Here is a 21,416-nt window from a genome sequence, read left to right as displayed (position 1 = left end):
AGGGTAAGGGGAGGGGGGATGGGATGTTGTCGTGGAGGTACGGATATGGCTTTCCTTTTTTGGTGGTGGGAGGCGGAGGGCGGGGAGGGTGAGGGCAATAATAAAATTAAGAGAAAAAAAGACCCTAGGCAGGACGGTTTGGGTCTGTGTCTTTGCCAAAGCCTGCTCCATCTGCCCGGCCGCAGTTTCAAAACTAAGAAACAAAACTAAGATAAATGCTCGTTAAAGGTACTGAGCTGCTGTGTCCTTTGTGCCCTCTTCCTTGGGATCTGAATTTACTTTCTGCAAAAGAATTAGGCCCCAAGTGCTGCGAAATTCTGAAATGCAGCAAAAAAAAAAAATTGTCAGACACATGAAATAAGAGGTGGGAGACAAAGGGAATGGGAGAGGGGGATACTGACAAACACTCTAGCAGGTGAGAACTAAGTCAGAGGAGGCAGATTGACAAGAGAAGAGAAACAGAAGAGCTGGTTGGACACAAGGTGAATCCGAAGACCAACGCAGTCTGGAGCACCTGAGCCAACTGCCTCACAAACTCAGCTTTAATCAGCAGTGCAAAAATATTAAACAGAGATGCTTAAAATAAGGGGGGGCGGGGAGAAAGAGCATCCCTCATTCCCTTTCATGTTTCAGATTTTACCTGAGAAATGGGAAAAAAAGGCAAAGACAGCAATGGCTGAGCAAATTAGGAAAACAATGTTTTCACAAATTTACATACTCATTCCTAAGAAAAGTTTGATTTTTTTTTTCAGATGATAATTATCTATCAAATCACATCATTCAACTCAACAGGGCAAAGGCAAGCTAGCAGAATGCAGGATGTAAATATGCCAAGTAGCATTTGGTGCCTCACTTGAAACACGCACACACACACACACCCTCACTTCCCTCCATTAACATCTTACAAATACACATTGTATAATTTTTCTAGCATGGTGCTGTCAAAGCATGGTGTATTGCTACTCAAAGATTATCAGGGATATGAATATATGATTATTCTAGAATATTCTCCCTAAGAAAACTAAGGACACAAGATTGTTTTGGTTGGTTTGTTTTTTAATGTATCCTCCACATAAGGGGGATTTTCTTGTAAAGTTCCTTTAAACAATGAAAATTTGATTTCATCGATTTCCTAAAGAGCAAATATTGTTTATTCTACTCTCTAGATATATATATAAAAAAAACTTTTCAAAATAAGAAAACAGGAAAGCTTATTGTTTCCTAGCCTCTTCTTTCATCTCCTTTAAAACCTTTAAAATTTCATCTCCTTCAAAATTTTGGTTTGCTGGTTTTTTTCCTTCAAATTCGCATTATTTTAAAACAATGGCTTTATGTCTTTTATAATAAAAGCCATTTTATAATTTCCTTCAAGTTCTCATTATTTTATAAATGAAACACTTTACAACATAAATGGTTAAAGTGTTAGGGGGGTTCGCATTCCCAAAAACACATATATGAAATAACCCAAATTTTTACTGTTGATGTTGATATACACAAATCTCTCTTCTAGTGAATCATGAAAACAGATGTTGAATGCTAATTAAATAAATGCTTTGTACAATATATCACCTAAAATCTTCCTTGCATCTTCATATACCTCTATCCTATGCTACAAAACAGAGAGTGTTATAGGTCAAACTGTTAGAATCAAGGAGACGGTGAGCACATAATAAATATATCAATAGGAATTCAATGAACAAATTAATTTGAGTGGATACATATTAAGAATAATGCTTTTAAAAACTCATTCTGTGAAGCACATATAAAAAAAACTATCACAAGATAAGTAGTTTGTCAAAATAAAGTGTTTCCAAATGCTGGAAACTTCTGCATTGCCAACTCATCACATTATTTGCAAACTGTATTCCCCTCTGCTTCCCACAGTTACGACCACCAGAAAATAGGCTCAACAGAATAAAGGGCAGGCTAATTTCATATTACAAATGGTTTTCATTTTCAATACAGCCTTACCCACAGAAGACCTAAAGCCACCTTTCAACATTTACTTAAGTGTCTACTCTTTAAAGGCAAACAATAAATGTCCTAAAAATGAAAAGGACAAGGTTAGGCTTTATGTTCAGTGCAAAACCAAACCAAACCCATTTCCCTGACTTTAATACCTACTTTCAACCTAAAAACGTGAGGTAATTTTATAGATGTACAGTAGCCCCCAAATGATCTGTCTGATATCTCCCTGCAGGCCTTTGCAAGAACAGACAACTGTAAGGCAGACATGCTGAGATGAATTTCTGTAACTCTTTATAACTAATAATGGGTCCCTGACGCATGCAGACTTCACTTCATATCCTATATGAAAGCAGCCATGCCCGTGAAGTGGTGGGTTGGTGTGTGAATATTTCACAAATCTTGGTTCATGAAACGAAAAGAAAATATCACCTATAATTACTTTCTAAAGAGAGTCACAGACAGACAGGTATTTCTCTCTAAATACATGAGCCTAAACAAGCTCTTAGTCCTGAATCTTTTTAGGGCAGCAAGAATAAAAATTGATGTTTCCCACTGCTACTTATGTTGCTTTGGTATTGTGAAATCACCCAACTAAAGTAGATGGAGCAACTTGGTAAGATTACTCTTAAGAGATTTAAGAAACTATCGTAAAATAAAGGGTTTAGCCCCTGTATTAACAAATATTTTTGTAGAATTATTGCTCCAGGGACTTATCTAAATGTACAGTTAAAAGAAAACTTAAAGGAAGAGATCAAATTTCTCATATATGAACTTCACAAACCTCAAAACTGGTATTACAGAAATAAATGGTTTGGAATTACTACAGTAAGTAGTCCACTTGGGAACCTGAAAGGAAGAAATCCCTCCTGTGTGGCAGCTCCTACAGGTTAATTTGACTATGGGCCAGGTGTCACAGTGGGGTGAGCATCTTGTGTGCCCTGACCTCCCCAGCTCCTGTGAGTACACTCCCTAAGGAAGCAGTGGCAAGGGGCCAAGGCAAAGATGAACAGCACAAGGTTAAAAGCTGTTTTGTCTTCGACTAGGTCACCATAAAACGCACCTGCTGTGAAGTCCAGCTGAGCTATTGGAGGTCCTCTGGCTGCTTCTGGAAACTGATGCTGGCATAGGAGCTTACATCCTCACTGGAGAGACTGGTGGAGCTGCTCTCGTTGCTGCCCAGAGGCCGATGAGGGGGTGGGGGTGGCTGTGGTTGAGGGGGGTGCTCCAGCGGGCGCTGTTTGAGGTCCTTGACCAAATCCAGGTCTATGTAGTTGAGACCATTCTCCAAACCCCCAGCCGCCCCGCACACCTGGGCTGACTCCTTGGAGGCTGCCCCGAGCTCCCCAGTCCTCAGCCACACATTCTCAAAGGAAGCAGAGCTGTGGCGTTTCACATCCTCAGTGCTGCTGCTGCCCCCTACAGCAGCACCCCCTCCAAAGGGCACAGCGTTGCCCGCCCGGGTGGCACTCGGCTTGGAAGAGAAGGTCTCAGAGCTATGCCTCCTCCGGCACCCTTGCGGGTCCGCACGGATCACTTTGGCACTCTGGTTGCGGTTGGGACTGAGGTTCACCCGGGTGAAGGCGCTCATGCCCCCAGGGCCCTGTGGGCCCCCCAGCAGGGAAGAGCGGGCAGTCAGCTCCCCTGTTCCTTGGGGTGCAGCAGAAGCTGCTGCAGAGGAGGAGGAGGGAGTGGCTGCTGTGGCCTCCGGAAGGCTCACCTCCTCCATGACAATGCCCGTCCGCATGTCAGCATAGCTGACAGGGGCAACTGGCAAGGTGTCCACGTAGCTCTGATGAGGACAACCCATCTGCATGGTCATGTAGTCAGCCCGGCTGCTGGGCACTGCCCGGGTAGGCCTGCACACGCTAGCAGCCCCAGGAGGCGCAGGACCCACCCTGCCCAGCTGGCCCCCAGCACTCTCCTGCCAGGCTGCTCTCCGGCCTGGCCCCAGGTCCATGTTCATGTACTCTTCAGTGCCAGCCTCCTCCTCTCTGGGAGCTGGCTGGAGCTGGGGCGGACACCTGACAGAAGGTGAGCTGTGGGAAGCCACAGGGCCAGACAAGTAACCAGGCTGATCACTCCCAAATTCAATATTCACATACTCCCCTGGGCTCTTGGGCTCCGGAGGGTGCAGCAGGGGAGGCGGCTGCTCTCGCGCCCGAGGTAAGGTGCTGGCCTTGGGATCCCCCAGGGACAGCCTCGTGGGCCGAGCCAGGCGGCTATTGGTCTGGGCAGCCGTGTCCACCTTTCGAGGCAGATAGGGCTGCAGGACCTGATGGTGGAGATGTGAGAGGCCGGGCTCAGGCCTAGCCCCACAGTATCCACCTCCCAGGCTGTCGCTGCTGGTAGAGGAGGAGGAATCTTCTGTCGCTGCATAGAGCAGACGACCTGAGCTGGAGGAAAGGCGGAGGTGCTGGGGCCGGGCGCTGTCCTCCAGCTCCCCTGGGCGCTGGGTATGCTTGAAGGACCTTGGCAATGAGTAGTAGGAAAGGACTGACTTGTGCTGGGGGTCCTCAGGGCCATAGTAGCAGTCGGAGGGGCTGCTGGTATTGGAGTCCCCCACTGGTGACATGTTCATGTAGTCACCTGTACAGGACAAGAGCTTGCCACTACTGCTCTCCATGGGTAGTTTGGGGTGCGGCAGGGCATGAGAGTGGTGGCCCCCCGCCCCGTTTGTCCACAGCTTGCCATAGCTGCTCCCGGAAGGGGCAGCACTGCTGCTGCTGCTGGGACCACCTCCAATGTCAGGGGAGCAGCTGCCACTTGGGGACATCATCATGTAGCCATTGGGGTCCACTCTCTGGGGATGACGTCTGATGGGGTTGATGATCTGCTGTGGGGCAGACACACTCTTGGGGCTCATGGGCATGTAGTCCCCACTGCCCTTTCGGCTGCTGGGCACTGGGGCCACCCCTGGGGACATGGGCATGTAGCCATCATCAGTGTGGAGGGTGGAAGTGTCTGGGCGGTGGTGGCCCCCACGCCTCTCCAAAGGATGCATTTCCAGACCCTCCTCAGGGTAGGAGTGGGTGGGCACGAACGCGGAGTGCCGGTATCCGGGCAGTCGGCCTCCACTGCCACCTCCTGGTGGATAGGCAGGCATCATCTCTGTATATTCCTCAATGGAAGCCACAGAGGACTGGGATGGGGTCTTCTGGTGAGAAATGGTAGGGGATGTGCCTGCAGAGTGAGTCCGTTTTCGGAACCGATTATCCAGATCTGCAGCACTGGCTGCTTCATCCCCAGCCAGGGCTGGACTCATGCCCAAACCACCTCCTGGGAGGTAACGGGGACCATTGCTACCCCGAGGCAAAATGTAGTTGCCATTGGGGGCGGTGAGGGTAGAGGTCCCCTTGCCTCCCATGCAGATATAGTTGCTCAGCTCCTCCTCACCGCGGGCTGGTGGGGTGTGGCCCAGGGAATCCGGGGTGACACTGCGGAAAGAACTTCGGAAGTCACAGGGACTGGAGCCATACTCATCGGAGGAGATGAAACCGCCATCACTCGGGGAACCAGACACAGAGGCACTAGACCGCCGTGGGAAGAGACAGTCAGAGGTGGAGCCATGGCCACTGGTGCTGCTGGACGAGAGACTGACCGGGCTGGTGGCAGAAGGTGAGCAGCGAGAGGAAGGCATGGGGATGGAGCGGCTGTGGTTGAGAGGAGGGTGCAGTCGCGAGCTGCCCCGATGCCGGTGGGCGTGGGTCCTGTTGGTGCTAGGACTCACGGGGCTGCCGTCCACCGAGGCCGGGCGGGACATGGTGCCTTCACCGTCGCTGGAGGCTCGGACACGGAAAGAGCCGTGCTTCCCCCCAACCATGCTGGCCGGGGAGGTGGCGGTGATGCTCTCGGTGCGCGAGCGGCGAGTCAGCCCCACCTGGCTGGGCGGGGGGTTGTTGAGGTGATGCCTACGCAGCGGGACACTGATGGGGTTGGAGCAGTTGGAGGAGGACTGGCTCTTGCTTCGAGGACGGAACTCATCGCTCATGGCCCGCATGGCCTCCAGGATTGTCTCGTGCATGTTCTGGGCCACCACAGAGTCATCTACCTGCATCCAGAACTCCCCAGGTCCTGTCACTGCGGAACGGCCTACTTCGATGAAGAAGAAGTTCTCTGAGTGGCCACAGCGCCTGATGTTCATCAGCTGCAGCACCACGGCCGCCGCCTCTGAGTTCAACTTCACGAAGCTGATGGTCTTGCTGGTCAGACAGAGGCGGTAGATACCAATAAGGTTCTTTGTCTGCCCCAGGCCCTTAGGCTTCAGGATCACCTGCCAGACCTCTTTGAACGCGGGTCCTGGGGGCACATCCCCGTAGCTCAAGTCCTCCCCAGCCTCGCCAAGGCCTGAGCTGCCGCTGCAGCTGCCCCCGCCACCTCCCACCCCAAGGGCCGCGGCTCCGTCGTGGTGGCCCTTGGCACGGTTGTGCAGCTGCAGGAGGGCCTGGTACCAGCTGTCCTGCTCCGCCTCGCTGTCCGCCGCTATGGCAAAGTGCTCGTCCCGGGTGTAGAGGGCCACCAGGTGCTTGTTCTTGGAGTCGGCCCGCTTGTTGATATTGAAGCAGCTCTCAAGGGGGATCGAGCGTTTGGGGGCGCTCGACTTGTGCCGCCACTTCTTCTCGTTCTCGTAGTACTCGAGGCGCGCTGGGCCCCCCGCCTCGCTGGCCGCCCGCAGCACGAAGAAGCGCTTGTGCATGCTCTTGGGTTTTCGCAGGTAGCCCACCTTGCGCACGTCCGAAAAGCCGTCGGTCTCCGGAGGGCTCGCCATGCTGCCGCCTCCACCACCGCCGAGGGGAGGGAGGCGCCGAAAAACAACTGGGTGGGGGGCGGAGGCTCCTTGCCGCGGCTCCGCACATGCAAACAGGGCTGGAGGCGGCAGAAACCCCGACTCCGAAATCCACGCCACCCCCCGCGCCGGGGAGGGGCCGCTGGAGGAGGACGCGGAGGCTGCGCCAACGAGATAGCCCCGACCGGAGTTTACGGGCGTTTCATGCCCTGGGGGGAGGCAGTGCGTGCGGCGTGAGGCCAGCCCGGATCCTCCGAGAGCCAAGTCTCCTCTCAGCCGCCGCGGCCGCGAAGAAACGAAGATGCATCTCTCGCCGCCCCGGCTGGAGTCTGGCGCGGGCAGGAGGCGGCGGCCGGAGGTGCCCGCTTTGCCCCTCCAGGCGCGCGCGCCTTGCCTCCTGAGTTCCCCTCTGGAAGTAGCGATTCCCGAGGCAAATTAAATATCCTTGGGCAGGGGGAGGCGGGCTGCCAAGTCCCAACGTTGCACGGGGTTCTCCCTCCTCCTCCTCCTTCGCCTGCTCCTCCGCCTCCTCCCACCCCCCAGCCGCCCCGCCGCCACCAGCCGCCCAAATACCAGCTCAGAGACCGCGGCGCTGCGGCCGTTGCTGCTGCCGGCGCCCGCAGACGCGTCCTCTGCAGCCCCCATTCGGGCCCATCTCGGCGAGCGGAGAAAGTGGCTTTTTCACGCGAGGCGCTGCCAGGCAGCCGGAGGAGCTGGGGACGGGCCGGAGGGACGGGCTCATCCCTGCCCCTCGCTCCAGGAGGCAGGGCAGAAGGGGAGCAACGCGGGGAGAGGACTAGGAAGGAGTCGGGGAGGACGCCCCTTCCCAGGGAGGCGCTGCCGCTGCAGTTACTTCTCCCCTCCTCCCTCCTCCTCCTCCTCCTCCTCGGAGAGTTGCCGAGAGCCCCAACCAAAACAAGCGGCGGCGTCTGGCTCCGCGCGCCGGCCCTCTCCGGCCGCGCCGCCGTCTCACTCGGAGGAGAAAAACACGTGACGGAGCCTCTGCGCTCCGCAGCCCGGCCGTCGCCGGGAGGCTCCCGCCCGGGTCTCTACATTCCCGGCCGAGCCCGCCCCGCGCCCGCCCCTCTCCGCCCCCCGGCCGTGCCGCAGCGGCGCCCGCGCCCGGCCTCTGCGCTGCGCTCGGGCAGCGCCCCTGCGCGGCCGCCTGCCCCGCCGCAGAGCTTTCCTCCCCGCGTGCCTCCCAGGGAGCCCCTGGCCCGCCGGAATCCCCGCCGCCGGCGCGGGCGGGGATGTTTGGGTGGCTACCCGAAAGCACGGGGGAAGTCTGGGAAAACGGCTGGGGTGGGGGGCGAGCTCGGAAAGACGCAGGAGTGAGGGTGGGGGGCGGCGGGGGGGCACTGCGGCTGCAGAGCCCTGAGTGGGAGGGTCCGCAGAGGAGGGGGCGCGGGAGCTGGGCAGGATCTTACCTAACAGGTAAGATCGACCCCTCGGGAGGGAGGCTTCTGGTCAAGGCTTTTTCTTCCAGGAAATATAAAAGCTGGATTTCAGTTTCTGAGTGATGGGCCGAGGGGAAAACCTCGGCATTCTGTAAGGCTCTCGAAGGGGCTGCCGGGCCAGCCTTCCACCTTGGAATCCCCGCATTCGCTGCAGGGAGGCACCTCAACGGAACAGAGAGGGACGCCCAAGGGCAACGACTGGGGTTTCCGGTCAGAACGAGAAGAGGGATCCCCGGGAAGCGCCCTGCGTCCGACGCTGTGGGTTAGCTGGGGATCGATTAGAAAGAAAATGTAAATATCACAGCTTCTCTCCCCTACCCCCGATCCTAGCGGGGATTTATACCTAGGGAGGGATGAAGGCATGGGAAGCAAATAAGGTGCCCCTTGTCATATTCCGAAATCTATTCGTGATTTTTAAGAGATGTTAGGGACCTATGGTGGGTTGGTAAAGGTAAAAACCCTACTGTGTAAATATTGGCCGAAGTGTTTGTTTTGCACACAGTTTCCACACCCATTGAACCACCCCATAAAATTTTTACCCTTGACCGCAGTGGTAATCAGGAGAGAACAAGCATGGTGCCAGTTTAACTGTACAGGAAAATGGGTGCTTCCTGAGTAGAACAGGTAAGCAGCCTGGGACCACTTGGACCTTGGACAGACTCTTACACAGTTACGTTGGGCTATCGGTCTCACCACAAACACACTCCCCAAAGTTTGTTTTGTTTTCTTTTAAAGCCGATCTATAAAAAAGCAGTTTGTCTTTCCCAGCAGGCCTTAACGACCCTACAAAGATGACGTTTGTCACTCAGTTTACTGTTAATTTTTCCACCCCATTCCTAGCCCGTTTAGTGCCTTCGCTCCTGTCCACGCGGGAGACCCTCCTCGGCCTGCAGCTCCCAGGCACTGCGGAACGCCCGCGGGGACACGCAGCGAACGGGGCTCTAGGCATTCTCTATGGCCCGACGGGCTGGGCACGGAGGCGCTAGCCAAGGCCTAAAGCTGGGGGAGGCGCGTGGGAGGGAGTTTCTTGAGAAAGCCTCTGATTGGTGGGGCAGCCTGTCTTTCAAGCGCTGCACTGCAGGAGGGGAGGTGGGAAGAGAGGGTGAGGGTACCAAGGTAGGTTGCGAAGCGTAGTAAAAATAAAAAATAAAAAAGGAGAAAAAGAACCGTATGCGCCATTCAGCGGCGTGTGATACGAGAATTGGGGAACTCGGCTTCTGCACAAGGATACTCCCCACCAGGGCCTGGGAGCTTCTCGTTTCTCCTCTTACGTTTCTGTTCCCTGTCGTCACGCAGCCTCATCTAACCCTGGTTAATCTATAATTTGTGTACACACGGTTGAATTGAAAGCCCGCCTTCTCTCTGACAGCTTGCTGATGAGGGCACACGTGCCCACTACCGCGAAGCTATAAATAGCATATACTGGGAACTGGTAAACCAGTCAGCAATAACGGTGGCCGCGATTCAGGGGGTACAGCGTGGTTTATGGGGAGCAGGGGAGGGCGATGCAGAGCAGTGAAGCCTGGAGGAAAGTGTAACTGAGGGATTTTACCCTTGGCAAGAAAAGGGAAAGATAAAAGGGTTGTTTACTAGTAACAATGTAATCTAAGGCCAAAGGGCTTTTACAGGGTTCATGTTTAGGGCGGGATGAGGTGGATAATATTTCAAGTTTTGTAGAAAAATCTTCCACATTTATAGATTTTTACTTTTCAAATCCACCCCCCTGAAAAAAACTAATGAAAGAGAATATATTTCTATGGAAAACAATTTTCTTTCCTAAATGGACCAAAGGTCAGGAATTTCAATTCAATTTGCAAATATTCTACAGTAACCTTTACTGAAAGGTTAGGATTTTGATAATATAAAACAAATTATTGTAAAGCTTTTTTTAAAAATGTCTCAGTGGGAAAGGATTTCTGCATGAAAAACTCAGCTTCAGTGGCTAAAATATTCGCTAGAAATGAAACAAACCAGAATGCTGTGACAAATTCTGTTCCAACCAATGGGTGTCGTGTGGAAGATGATCGCTGCTCAAAAGTTATTGCCATTTCTTGCTACCATTGATGTTTTACTCTACCACCGGAAAAGGTGGTTAATATTTATTACAATTATACTATCGTAGTTCATTCATTCTCTACATTTTTTTTTAATGGATGGAGAAAACTGCAAATGCACATTTGGTTCATATACAGAATAGTAAGAGCTGCTTTCGTGGAATCTAACTGAAGTGATTTTGAGCAGGGACAAGTATTATCCCGTCACCTTATGCTAAATTAGTCTATGGTGTACTGTAATGAAATACACTGCATGAAAAATTCACTCCTAACTGAAATTCAGACACCCAAAAGCAAGCTATTACCAAATATGTTGCTCAATGCTGCCATCTATAGGACAGTTAGGTATGATTTGTGTAATACAATAAAGCATATTTTAAAACTAAAACAGCTGAAATGATTCACTAAAACACTAGGACAACTATGGTGTTATTCATGCATGCAGTTACGATACCAGGATTTAAAACCTCACGTGCCAAGGCTACACTGTTGGGCAGTATGTCTACAGTTAGTTTTAAATAGGAAATATTGGTCTATGTATGTATAATGCCCACGGGGACACCAAACTTACTAAATTACATATATCCCGAAAGTGATCTGTAGCTATACATTTATTTTGATGATGAATTAATGTTATAAATTTAACATTTATATATGGTAACATAGGGAAATACAAGTTATGATAAATAACAAATTAGAATTGAGTTGGCTGAAGGTGTAACTGCCAATTGAAAACTAGAAAGTAGTTCTTACATCAAAACAGATTTTTTTTTTTACTTAAGATGACAACTAGAGGAACTGTTTAAATATTGTCATCTCTAGGATTAATTTCAGCAGTTTAGAATCATGATTGAAGGAAAATCAAACCTTGCAAACTTTTTTATTTTAATGTCTATTTTTACTGATAGCTCAATAGTAACATATATTTGAATACCTACTGTGCCAGGCAATATGAAACATAAAAAGAGACAGCTTCTTGCAGCTTTGATAGGGTAATAAGAGATACAAAATAAAGATAATAATTAAAACTGTGTGTGTTATATGTCAATTAAGCGGCATTTACTTAGAGCAGGTGGAGATCATTGTGGATGAAATAAAGAAACTTTTATGGAGAGGAGCCTTAAGTTTAACTTGAAGGATGGCTATAAGTCAGATAAGTGATTGGCAGTCTTTTTCCCCCATTCAGGTGTTTTGGAGCACCTCTTTGTGTTAGGCGTCAAGTTAGGCACTGATGACTCAGACATTGAACACATAATCCTGCCCACAGACAGCTTACAGTGAAGATAGGAGATAAATGAATGCAAAGACAGAACACTGTGGTCTCTTTTGTGACAAAGTATTCCCAAGGCAAATGAGTTCCCATAATAACCCAACTATCTTCTGATTTAGAAGTCATCAATAGCAGACAATACACCATAGTAGCCTGGAGATGCCTCTCCTCTGAATAACCCTCGTGTCTCCTGTATGTAATTAAACTTTTTCATCCTTTCAGATTAAAAAATGTGAAATAGTGAAATTAAAAGGGAAAAATTAAAGTGGGAAGTCACATGTGGCATGAGAATCTGATAAATCAATGCTTCTCAACCCTGTGGGTCTTAATAAAATGCAGGTTCTGATTCAAAAGGTCTGGAGCAGGCTGAGATCAGCATTTTTAGCACATTCCAGGTGATGCTGATTCTGCAGGATGGCGTGGGCACCACCTTCGGGAGCAGAGTTCTCAATGCCTGATGATTATTGAAAGGCACAGTAATATGGTGCTGTGAATATGCAAGCAGGGTACTCACATTTTTGGTGAGTACATACAAAAAGAACAACAGCATTAAGAACTACCTAACAGAGGCATTATTGTATTGGGGCTTTTCTCTTTTGAGTCACAGGTTATCAAATTTTCCTGACAAGTGTGAAGAGTTATTTTCTCTCCCTCAAATATTTGTGTTAGTGTTTTCCAAGGTGTGATTAAAAATGCAGAGCTCTGGCTAGAACCAAATCCTACTGAAACAGAATCTCTTAGAGAATGTTGATTCCCCACCACTTGCATTTTAAGCATTATTCCAGGAGATTCTTATGCACACTAAATTTAAGAATCAGAAAGGAAAATGTTTAAATACCTTGGGAACAGGTGAATGCCCAGATTTAACAGGTAAAAAAAAGTCTCCACTTGTGGGCTATTTACTACAGCTCAGGGAAGCAGGCAATGACCCAGACCCAGTGAGTCCCAAAGCCTTGGAGAAAAGTTAACTACCAACAATCAGCTAGTAAAGAATCCAGCTTTGCTCCATCTTGATTTCATCCGCTGTCAATTCTAGAGAACTAGAGAAGATAAATGCATGGAGAACACGGGATTTCAGGAAGATACTAATACCCTCAACAGATGATTTCTAATACAAATGTTTCTGGTATAAATAAAGCATGAAATAAACAGATGGATGAGGTTGAAGGACTGAGAATGCCAGTGGTAGCAGAGGGTTGCAATTACAAATAAGTGGTCCAGGCAAACGTCATTCAAGAAAGTGACTTTGAATAGTAACCTGAAGGAGGTGAGCTAACTAGCTGACTAGAAGACAGTGAAGAATGGTCAATGCAGTGAACTGGTGCAAAGGGCTCAAGTCAGGAGCATGCCTGGCACATTCAAGGGATGGTAAGGAAGAAAGTGTAGCTGAGGCAGAGTTGGGAAGGTGGGAGTAGAAGAGAGAGAGAGAGAGAGAGCAGTGGATGAAACCATGAAAGATCATGTGGACCATTTTAAGGTCTTGGTTTTTATTCACAATGGGATGGGAAGCCACTAGAGGGTGTTTAACAGAACAGTTGACAACCAGGCAGAAGTTGTGTAGCCTTCTATGACCTCATCTCAGTAATCACAGATTACTGTGATTACAGTAATCACAGAGCTTCACTTTTACTGTATGACCTTTCTTTGTCGAAGCAGTCACCAAGCACAGCCAGATCAAAGGGGAGGAATAATAAAGAATTTGCAGCCATTTTTTTAAAACACCACTACAGATTGGAAGACTCTGGATAAACAGGTACAGTGATGAAGGGGAAGGATCAGGAAGATTCAGGACTAGACCTGCTGTATTTCAGATGCCTGTCGAACCTCTAAGTGTAGATATGAAGGGGGCATTTGTAATACAAGACTGCAGCTGAAAAGGCTGAAGATGTAAATGTGAAGGTTGTCAGCATGTGTGGGATTTAAAGCCCATGGTACTGAACAAGATCATGAAGAGAGAGAAAGTAAAGACCAGAGTAAGATGAAGGAAGCAGTAGAGGAAACTGAGAAGAGCAACTAGTAAGTTGTTCTCTTCAAGGCAAAAGGAAGACACTGTACCATGGAGAAGAGAGCAAACACTGACGCAGTGGCTACTGATGTTCAAACCAAAGGAAACCTAGGACTTGGCAAAGATTTTAGCCTTATTGTGTTTGTGTTACGTGTAAGACCAATCACCTTTGGTCTCAGGTGCACACAAAATGCTTAGGGTATGATTTTTTTAACAAACCTTTTAAAAATATTTTTGGATGAAGGTTTATTTCTAGAAATCTACTTCCAGATTTTTTCAGCTTTACTGATTGAAAATTTTCCCAAATAACAGATAAGAGCTTTACCCTTTATCATTTATCATTAAAAATTAAGGGAAAGTGATTTAGTGCCTATCAATACTAACCCTTAGTCACTCACTTTTAAGTTGGAAAAACAAGAAATAAAACCTTATGTAAAACAAATCAATACACAATATAACTATATAAAATAAAAATGGCTATACCAATGGCAAACACATAATTTTCAAAGAGTAAAAACCATAATTCTTAGAACCTTCTTAGGACTACAAAATATACTTAAGTACATCTCTGTGAATTGTGAGACTTTATTATTGTTTTAGTTCTGGACTTTCCCATCATCATATAAAAATAATCCATGTAATTTGTTATATGTCAGCTGTTAATGGCAGTTGGCCCATCTGGCCTTTGCCCATTGGTGATTGATCTGTTCACTACCCCAGGTGACCTTGCTTGTGCACATGAACATTTCCAAGGATTGACAGTGCTTCACACAAAATTGCTTACTCTCTTTCAGTTTCGCCAATGTTGATTGCAGTTTTTTTTGTTGATAACTGAAAAACTGACAAGACAAAAATCTTTTTTCCCTCAACAGCTTCTTCACTTTCTCTATTTCCTAATTCTCTTCCTATCAGATTTCAGCTGACTCTAAAACGGAGCACTATGGGGTGGTTCAGGACCACGGAGAGCGGAAGGGAGGGGTGCTTACAAAGTGTTGTAGTCATGTAGGTGGGGAAAGATACTCCTGGACAACTTTCAGTTAAAGGACGTTACCACAAAGAATAACAGTGGAATTCTGATTTCCTAATGTTTGGAAGAAACAATTTTCTGGATGTTGAATCTCAGGGAATGACAGATGAGAAGACACCAAAAGTAGGAATAGTCAGAAGTTGCCAGTACAAAACATCTTTTGAAGATTCATGTTTATAATTTGCTACCTGTTATGTAAATTTTCTTATTTTTGGCAGTTACAAGACCCATTAGTCCACCATAGAAGAGAATTAAATCATGCATAGTTGGAAATGGAGAAGTAAAGGAATGTGTGCTGGCTGTAGTCCTAGGTCCTTAGAACTTCTCTGGAACCTGCAACTCTTCTTTCAATTCTGTGAACTACCTGAAATCCCTTCACTAATTATCCTTCCCTCCCCTTTTAATTTTCCTTAAGCTATTTGCAACAGAAGATATCCTGCTAATCCAGATAGGTAGGAGTTAGACAAATGAGGAAGGTAATTCTAGGCTACAAGCAACATGAGACCATAGGCAATGAGCAGGAATGCAGTTTCTGGGGTTTTATGGACAGTGAGAAAGTTGGTTTAGGGACATTGAGTGGTTTATAAGGAATGTGTTTAAATAATTTATCTATACTACAACTGATCAGGAGTATAAATTCTTTTGGCCACTTCAGAAGGTAGTTGAACAAGAGCTATAAAAATTTCAAATGCATATACAATTTGACCCAGCAATTCCACTCCTGGAAATGAATTCTGTAGAAAAAAATCACACAGGACATTCATTGAAATGTTATTTTGCCATAGAAAATAACTGAAGACAACATACATGACCAATAATAGAGAACTTGTTAAATAAGTAATGCAACTTAGATGTTGAAGTACTGCATAACCATTAGAGATAATTCAGTACATCTGTATGTGCCATATGGAACAATCCTCCCAGGAAAAAAAAAAGGCAAGGTGCAAACTGTATAAAAGGGCCATTATTTACATTTTTTAAAAAGCACATTTTAATATACAAAGGCAAATTCTCAAAAGGCGAACAAGGAATCTTAGCAATGGTTTTCTCTGGGATAGGGCTTTTTTTCCATATTTTTTTATGTTGCTTCTTTTTTTTAAATACTATATTCATGTATTGCTACTTGAATGAAACCGCTGTAAGTAAATATACCTAAAGGGTAGGACAATGAAAACTGATGATGTGTAATTGTTGTCACTTGCTTAGGAATTCCTGTGTAGACATTGCTTTAAGCCCTTTAAGACAGTATCTCACTCAGTCCTCACAGTGGCCCTTTGAAGACGTTATCCTCCAGCTACACTTGAGGCTACAGCAGCTATTAGAGTCACAGAGCCATGATGCCATGATTCCCAACTCTGGCTCCAAAGCCCTCATGTTTAACCATTTAGCCTTTAGCCCCCTGGAGCTTCCCCTGACCTTTGCTGTAATACCCCTCAAGAATAGACTTCTGTGGATAAAAGTTAAATGTCCTTACAATCATTCAATAAGGACTCTCTTCATACTGGGGAATACAAGTCACAAAATAAACTTTCCCTATATTCCAGGTGCTTATATTTGGTGTAGAGGTTTTCTTAAACCAGCAGTTACGATAAAAATTTCATTAGAGAACAATGTGTAATAACGGTTTCTCTCTCTAGCAGTGCCATTGAATTGTTTAATTGGGATAGTGACAAAATTGGACTTTTGTGTTGGTTAGATCTCTTCTGTAGCTTGGGAAATAGATTTAGAAGAGAGGAGATTGGAGAGAGAAGTACATGACATGGAAATCTGTTGGGCATATGCCTGGCATTTGCTTTCTCCATCTTTTGCCAGGAGTCCCCTTATAACCTGTGAGTCAATTCACAGAATGGTTGAGGCCTTAGAATTGGACTGTCTTGGTTCAACTGATTCTGCAGCTTTCCATCGCTAGAAAGGTCAACAACTTATTAAACCTCCCTCATGTTTTAAGTTTCAGTAACATGAGAATAGCAGTATCTCACTGAATCATTGTAAGGTTTTAAACAGATGTTTGTATTATGAATGCCCAATAAATATTAGCCATCATCATAATTATTATTGCTGTCCTCAACCATGTGTTTCAAATGGAATTAGTCCCACCATTCCTTATCTCCCCCATCCTACTGCAGGGCCTACCATATAGCGGTGAGGACCACAGACATTTCATTCTTGAAGAAGGGGCAAGATTTTCTCAGTTTGAGTCTTAACCTACTTCATTTTTCTTATATATCACCAGATATATTATATATTTATTCTCAGGAATTTGTGTGGTTGGTTCAATGTTGTCTTTGGCTGGGCAGTACATATATGCTAAATAAAGGGGGCTGAAAGGATGGGACTGTATGAATGATAGCAGGAAAGTCATGAAGAAAAGCAGGCATTCCATGTGGACAGGAGTATAGGCAACATGCAGCCTGTCTATAAATGAGATCATGCCTGTGAACCATTTAGTACCTAGTAACCATCATGATAGCCATTATAGTAGTGATAACTACAAACTCTTTGAGGAGAAGAGTGTCCTCTTCATCTGAGAATCATTTATAAACATCTAGTACCATATACTTGGTATATAGCAGGCACCCAATACTCAGTGGTTGAACTGGATGTGATTACATAACCTTGAGAGACCACATAGATGACTTTGAATGCAAATCAAAGAATTTAGTATTATTTTGTTAATAATAAGGAGCACTTGGTATAATACACCGAGGAGCAACATGAGCAGATTCGAGAAATAAAATAAAATGAAACCTTGGGCAGGAACAGGCTAGTTAGTAGTCTGTCTCAATAGACCAAATGAAATAATGGAAGCCTGGGTTAGGTTAGACTGTGGTGGAAGAAATGAAGGGAAGAAAAAAATTCAGAGGTGGAGACGATGGATTTTGAAAGCATTGATGTGTGGGGTCATCGTGAAAGAAGTCAAAGATGACTAGGACTGTAATCCTGAGAGGTGGGAGGTGGGTGGGACATCTGATTACTTTCCTTTTTTCTCAAGACAAAAGATTTTATTACTCACAGAAAAAAACAGTAGCCAGAGCCAGCATGTTTGTGTCAGGTCCCTATCCCCCTAAGTCCACAAGAGTGATGCAGGGTGAGCTGAGGTACAGAAGAGGAGCTCCAGGCCACAGGCCCAGCAAGGCACACACAAGCCACCGTCCATCCTTGCCATCCCCCAGAGAGTGTGCAGTTACTGGCAGTCACACTGTGGGCACGCTGATCCGCTTGGTTGCTTATGTGACTTGCTAGAGAAACTGCTCAGCATCAGGAGACAGATCAGCCCGCAGGCGGACCACTCAGCAAGGATTTTCAGACTGCCTTCCAGCCCATAGAGGATGTCCGTCCCAGAACCATTCTCCTAAAGTGCATGCATCTGATCACTTTTTAGGTATAACTGGCTTGAATTTATTTTCTATCTTTTACCCAAACGTAACCTGATTTTTTTTTCCCCTTAATCCTTATTCATGAACTCAAATTGCTAGTAACTTTGAGAACCCTGGTTGTCTTCATGTAATTTCCCATCAGTAATTATGTGACAAATTCTTTTCTGCAATGGGCACAGTTGAAATTATTTTTCTAACTTCTAAAATAATATTTCATCCTGACCGATTTCCTAGAATCTACCTTCTGGAGTCCCACTTCTCATCTAGTTTGAGGATTCTTTTTCTAAAATAAGGATCAGCACATCAGATAATACAGTTACTACACATTCCATCCAAGCTTTGAAAATGCATTGAATATTTTCCTTCTTAATTCCTCAAGGCAATATAGAAGCCGTTCAGAAATTTTTATATTGTATTATTGTATTATTGTATATTTTTATATTGTATTAATTGAAGCATATGAAGTTCAATTGATTCTAAAGACCTGATCTCTAAGCACATAACAGAGGCAAAAGTAAAAATTAGAACCTGCGATTTCTATTCTACTGCCATAATTCTAGTTTAAACTGTTTTTGCTAAGGGTGTCATCCTATGGAGGAAAGGGGTTATTTGAAGATTTGTCACTAAGCAAAACTAATTTTTTTATTTCAGTTGCTCACCACATGGAAGACTGAGTTTTCCGGGAGTTCTTCGAAGTATCATTTTCAGGACTCTGGCTACCCAAGGTTAATTTTCATCTCTCTATAAGATACTCAGGGGTTCTTCAGACATTAAAATAAAGGTCAACACTTAGGGGCGACAGGAATAGAAAATAAAAGAGGCCATTTTTACCTTTAGATTCTTTTTATAAATTGCCCCCTGCTCTGTGTCTCTAGGTCATGTGGTGATGCTGACGGCTCACCTATTAGTGTGCAGGTGGGGCTGCCGCTGTCAGCGTGTCTGGTTTTAGCTAGGAGACGGATTCGCTAACATTATGCTGACTTGCAGGCTTCAAAGCCTCTGCAAAAGGGTCATCACATCTGGAGTCTGATTTTATATCAGCAGCTGACCTTCTCTTCACCTTCTTCCCTGTGGACTTTTTAACTCAGTATTTCTAAGGATATTATACAGTGCCATCTTGCTGACTTAGACAAGGGGGTGACAAATTTAATGTTACTTCACCTCTGTGAGGGTGAATTCAAGACCCATTACTGTGTCCGGAACCCCAATAGCACATCTGAATATTCTGAATTGCAAGGCTGGCTTCATTAACTAGAATAGCATGAAAATGATGCACAAAGACAACACGTGGAAGGAGTTACCAGTTTATCTTCTGGAGAAGGTTACCTCAGAGGTCAAAAATTAATTTTGTCTAACAATGCTTGAAATGGTTTAAGCAGCAGCCTACTTATAGTCTAGAAGGAATGAATAATCTCTTAATCTGTGCCCCATATCCAAGACTGTTGTTTACAGGGTATGAACATGGGATAGAAAACAGAGGTCTAATGCCTTTTCCTGATCTCAGTGTTTTTAAGAGACAACTTGCTTCATTTTTCACGGGACCAAAACAACAATTTACATTTCAATTGTGGATTTCCCTAGACACACTAAAATGTGTAGTTCATTGAATATGTCAGTCTATCAGCATTTTCTACAGCTAATGTTTCCAGTGTCTAAAATGGTGTGACAGTTCCACTTTCATACTATTTTTGCCCTGTGTAAGAGTGCATAATGAGTTATATATTCCTAAAAGTATGTTTACTCCCTAAATTTAAGAGCAGGCAAGGTCAGAAGTTATATGAATTATTTGGAGATGGGTTCATTTCATTAAAATACATCAAATAATTTTCTGAGAGCTAAAAAATATAGTCAAATTATTGGTTTAACTAAAATGCCTAATGAATTAAAGTAAATGATTATTCAGTTCAGTCACGTACAGTTGATCTAGTGGGCCTAGTTGACGGTCTTCTAATTAATGCATTATAATAGTCAATCAAAAATTACTTACCGGGCACTGATCAGGTACATTACACAGATACTCAGTAGGGAACCAAGAGGAAATAACCCACTAAGACATTAGCTAAATGAGGATGTATACTGAGCAACCATAAACTGTAAGCTTAATGAGGTGGACATTTGTCATTATGAAGTATCAACCTATAACTATGGAACTGAATGACCCCAAAACACAGATATGTTCTAGATCACCCAACCAAGCAGAGATTCAAAGGATCCAAAACTCAACCTTCTTTAAATTGGAGCTGTCTCTGCCTAGAAGAATAGAGACAATACAGAAGTTAAGGCTGCCAGTGAAATGATCACATAGCCTGCTTATTCTCAAAGGGGAGAATTCCATTAACAGCTGCATTAGAATTATCTGGGGATCAGGTTGCTTGTACAAAGATTCCTAGGAGCCGCCTGAGACCTAATGCAAATACACAATGCACATTTTAAATGAACTCCTCAGTTAATTCACATATTGAGAAACATGCTTTATAGTGTCACATAGACCCCTAGGTCTATACCATCTTTCCTATTTGTTTTGGTAAAGTATAACTTATATGAATTTTAATGTTTATATAAAGGCTAGGATGGAGGTATGAGAATTCAGAACTACGGGATCATTTCCAGGTATTATTTCTATTGCTGTTTGTCTTAGTTCCTTTATCAGAAGTTGCAAACTGGTAGCCAGCCAGCCAGCCAGATGTGGTCCATGGGTGTTTTGTTGTTGTTGTCCCAAGCAGTATTTTTAAAATTGTCAACATTGAACATTAGATGATACACCAAAATTTGAAATTCTAATTTCTCCTTAAAAATCAGATGATCTGAGAGACTAGGGCCCCAATTCCCAAATGGCCTCAAGTCAACCAGAATTGAAAAGCAACTGCCTCTTTCAATGGCCAGTCTGCCATAATCCCATTACTCAGATCATCTCCTCGACACCATGGCCAAGTGTGAGGTGCCATTTGTCACCATGAAGCTTCAGATGCTTTCTTTCACCCAGCCTCCTTGCCTCATTCATGTCACCTGCCTACTTCCTCTAGTCTAGGCACTGGAGTTTGTGACCTGTCTTAAGGGTCCTTCAAAACCATTTGCTTTTGAACAATATCTGATGATGAAGACAGATATTCCACATTCAGACTTGTTCTACTGTACTCTCCTGGGATGCCCATACCATGCTCCAGGGCAGAATCTGAGTTAATTCATTGAAAGAATGCCCATTAATCAAAAGAAGGTCCATCTAACTCAACTCTCTCTAAGAGACTACACAATATGCCATGTCTAATTGATGTGCATATTTTATTTTGTGAATATTTCTTACAGCAAAAGGGCATACTGCTTATAGAGACTGTTGGTTACAGTACTTTACCAAAAATTAAATTAATTAATAAATTTTAAAACCATTCTGAAAAACTCAACTTTAATCAATCACTGGTTAATAGCCCAAGAATAATAAATGGACACTATGTCCTATATTTCTTCCATTGCATTAAAA

General features: G+C 45.4%; 1 protein-coding gene across 1 annotated transcript in view; it reads right to left on the bottom strand.

The window, feature by feature from the left end:
• Window positions 1-7,760, bottom strand: part of IRS1 (insulin receptor substrate 1) — a 66,057-nt gene extending 58,297 nt beyond the window's left edge. The window contains exon 1 of the mRNA XM_036997723.2: window positions 3,029-7,760. Coding sequence (XP_036853618.2) covers window positions 3,050-6,733 — 3,684 coding nt within the window. The 5' untranslated portion in view covers window positions 6,734-7,760 and the 3' untranslated portion in view covers window positions 3,029-3,049. The remainder of the gene's footprint in view (window positions 1-3,028) is intronic.
• Between the last annotated feature and the right edge of the window lie 13,656 nt (window positions 7,761-21,416).

This window comes from Manis javanica, chromosome 12 (assembly GCF_040802235.1).
Source record: "Manis javanica isolate MJ-LG chromosome 12, MJ_LKY, whole genome shotgun sequence".
Classification (NCBI taxonomy): Eukaryota; Metazoa; Chordata; class Mammalia; order Pholidota; family Manidae; genus Manis; species Manis javanica.
Note: the sequence above shows the minus strand (reverse complement) of the source record. Positions and strands in the feature narration are given on the sequence as shown.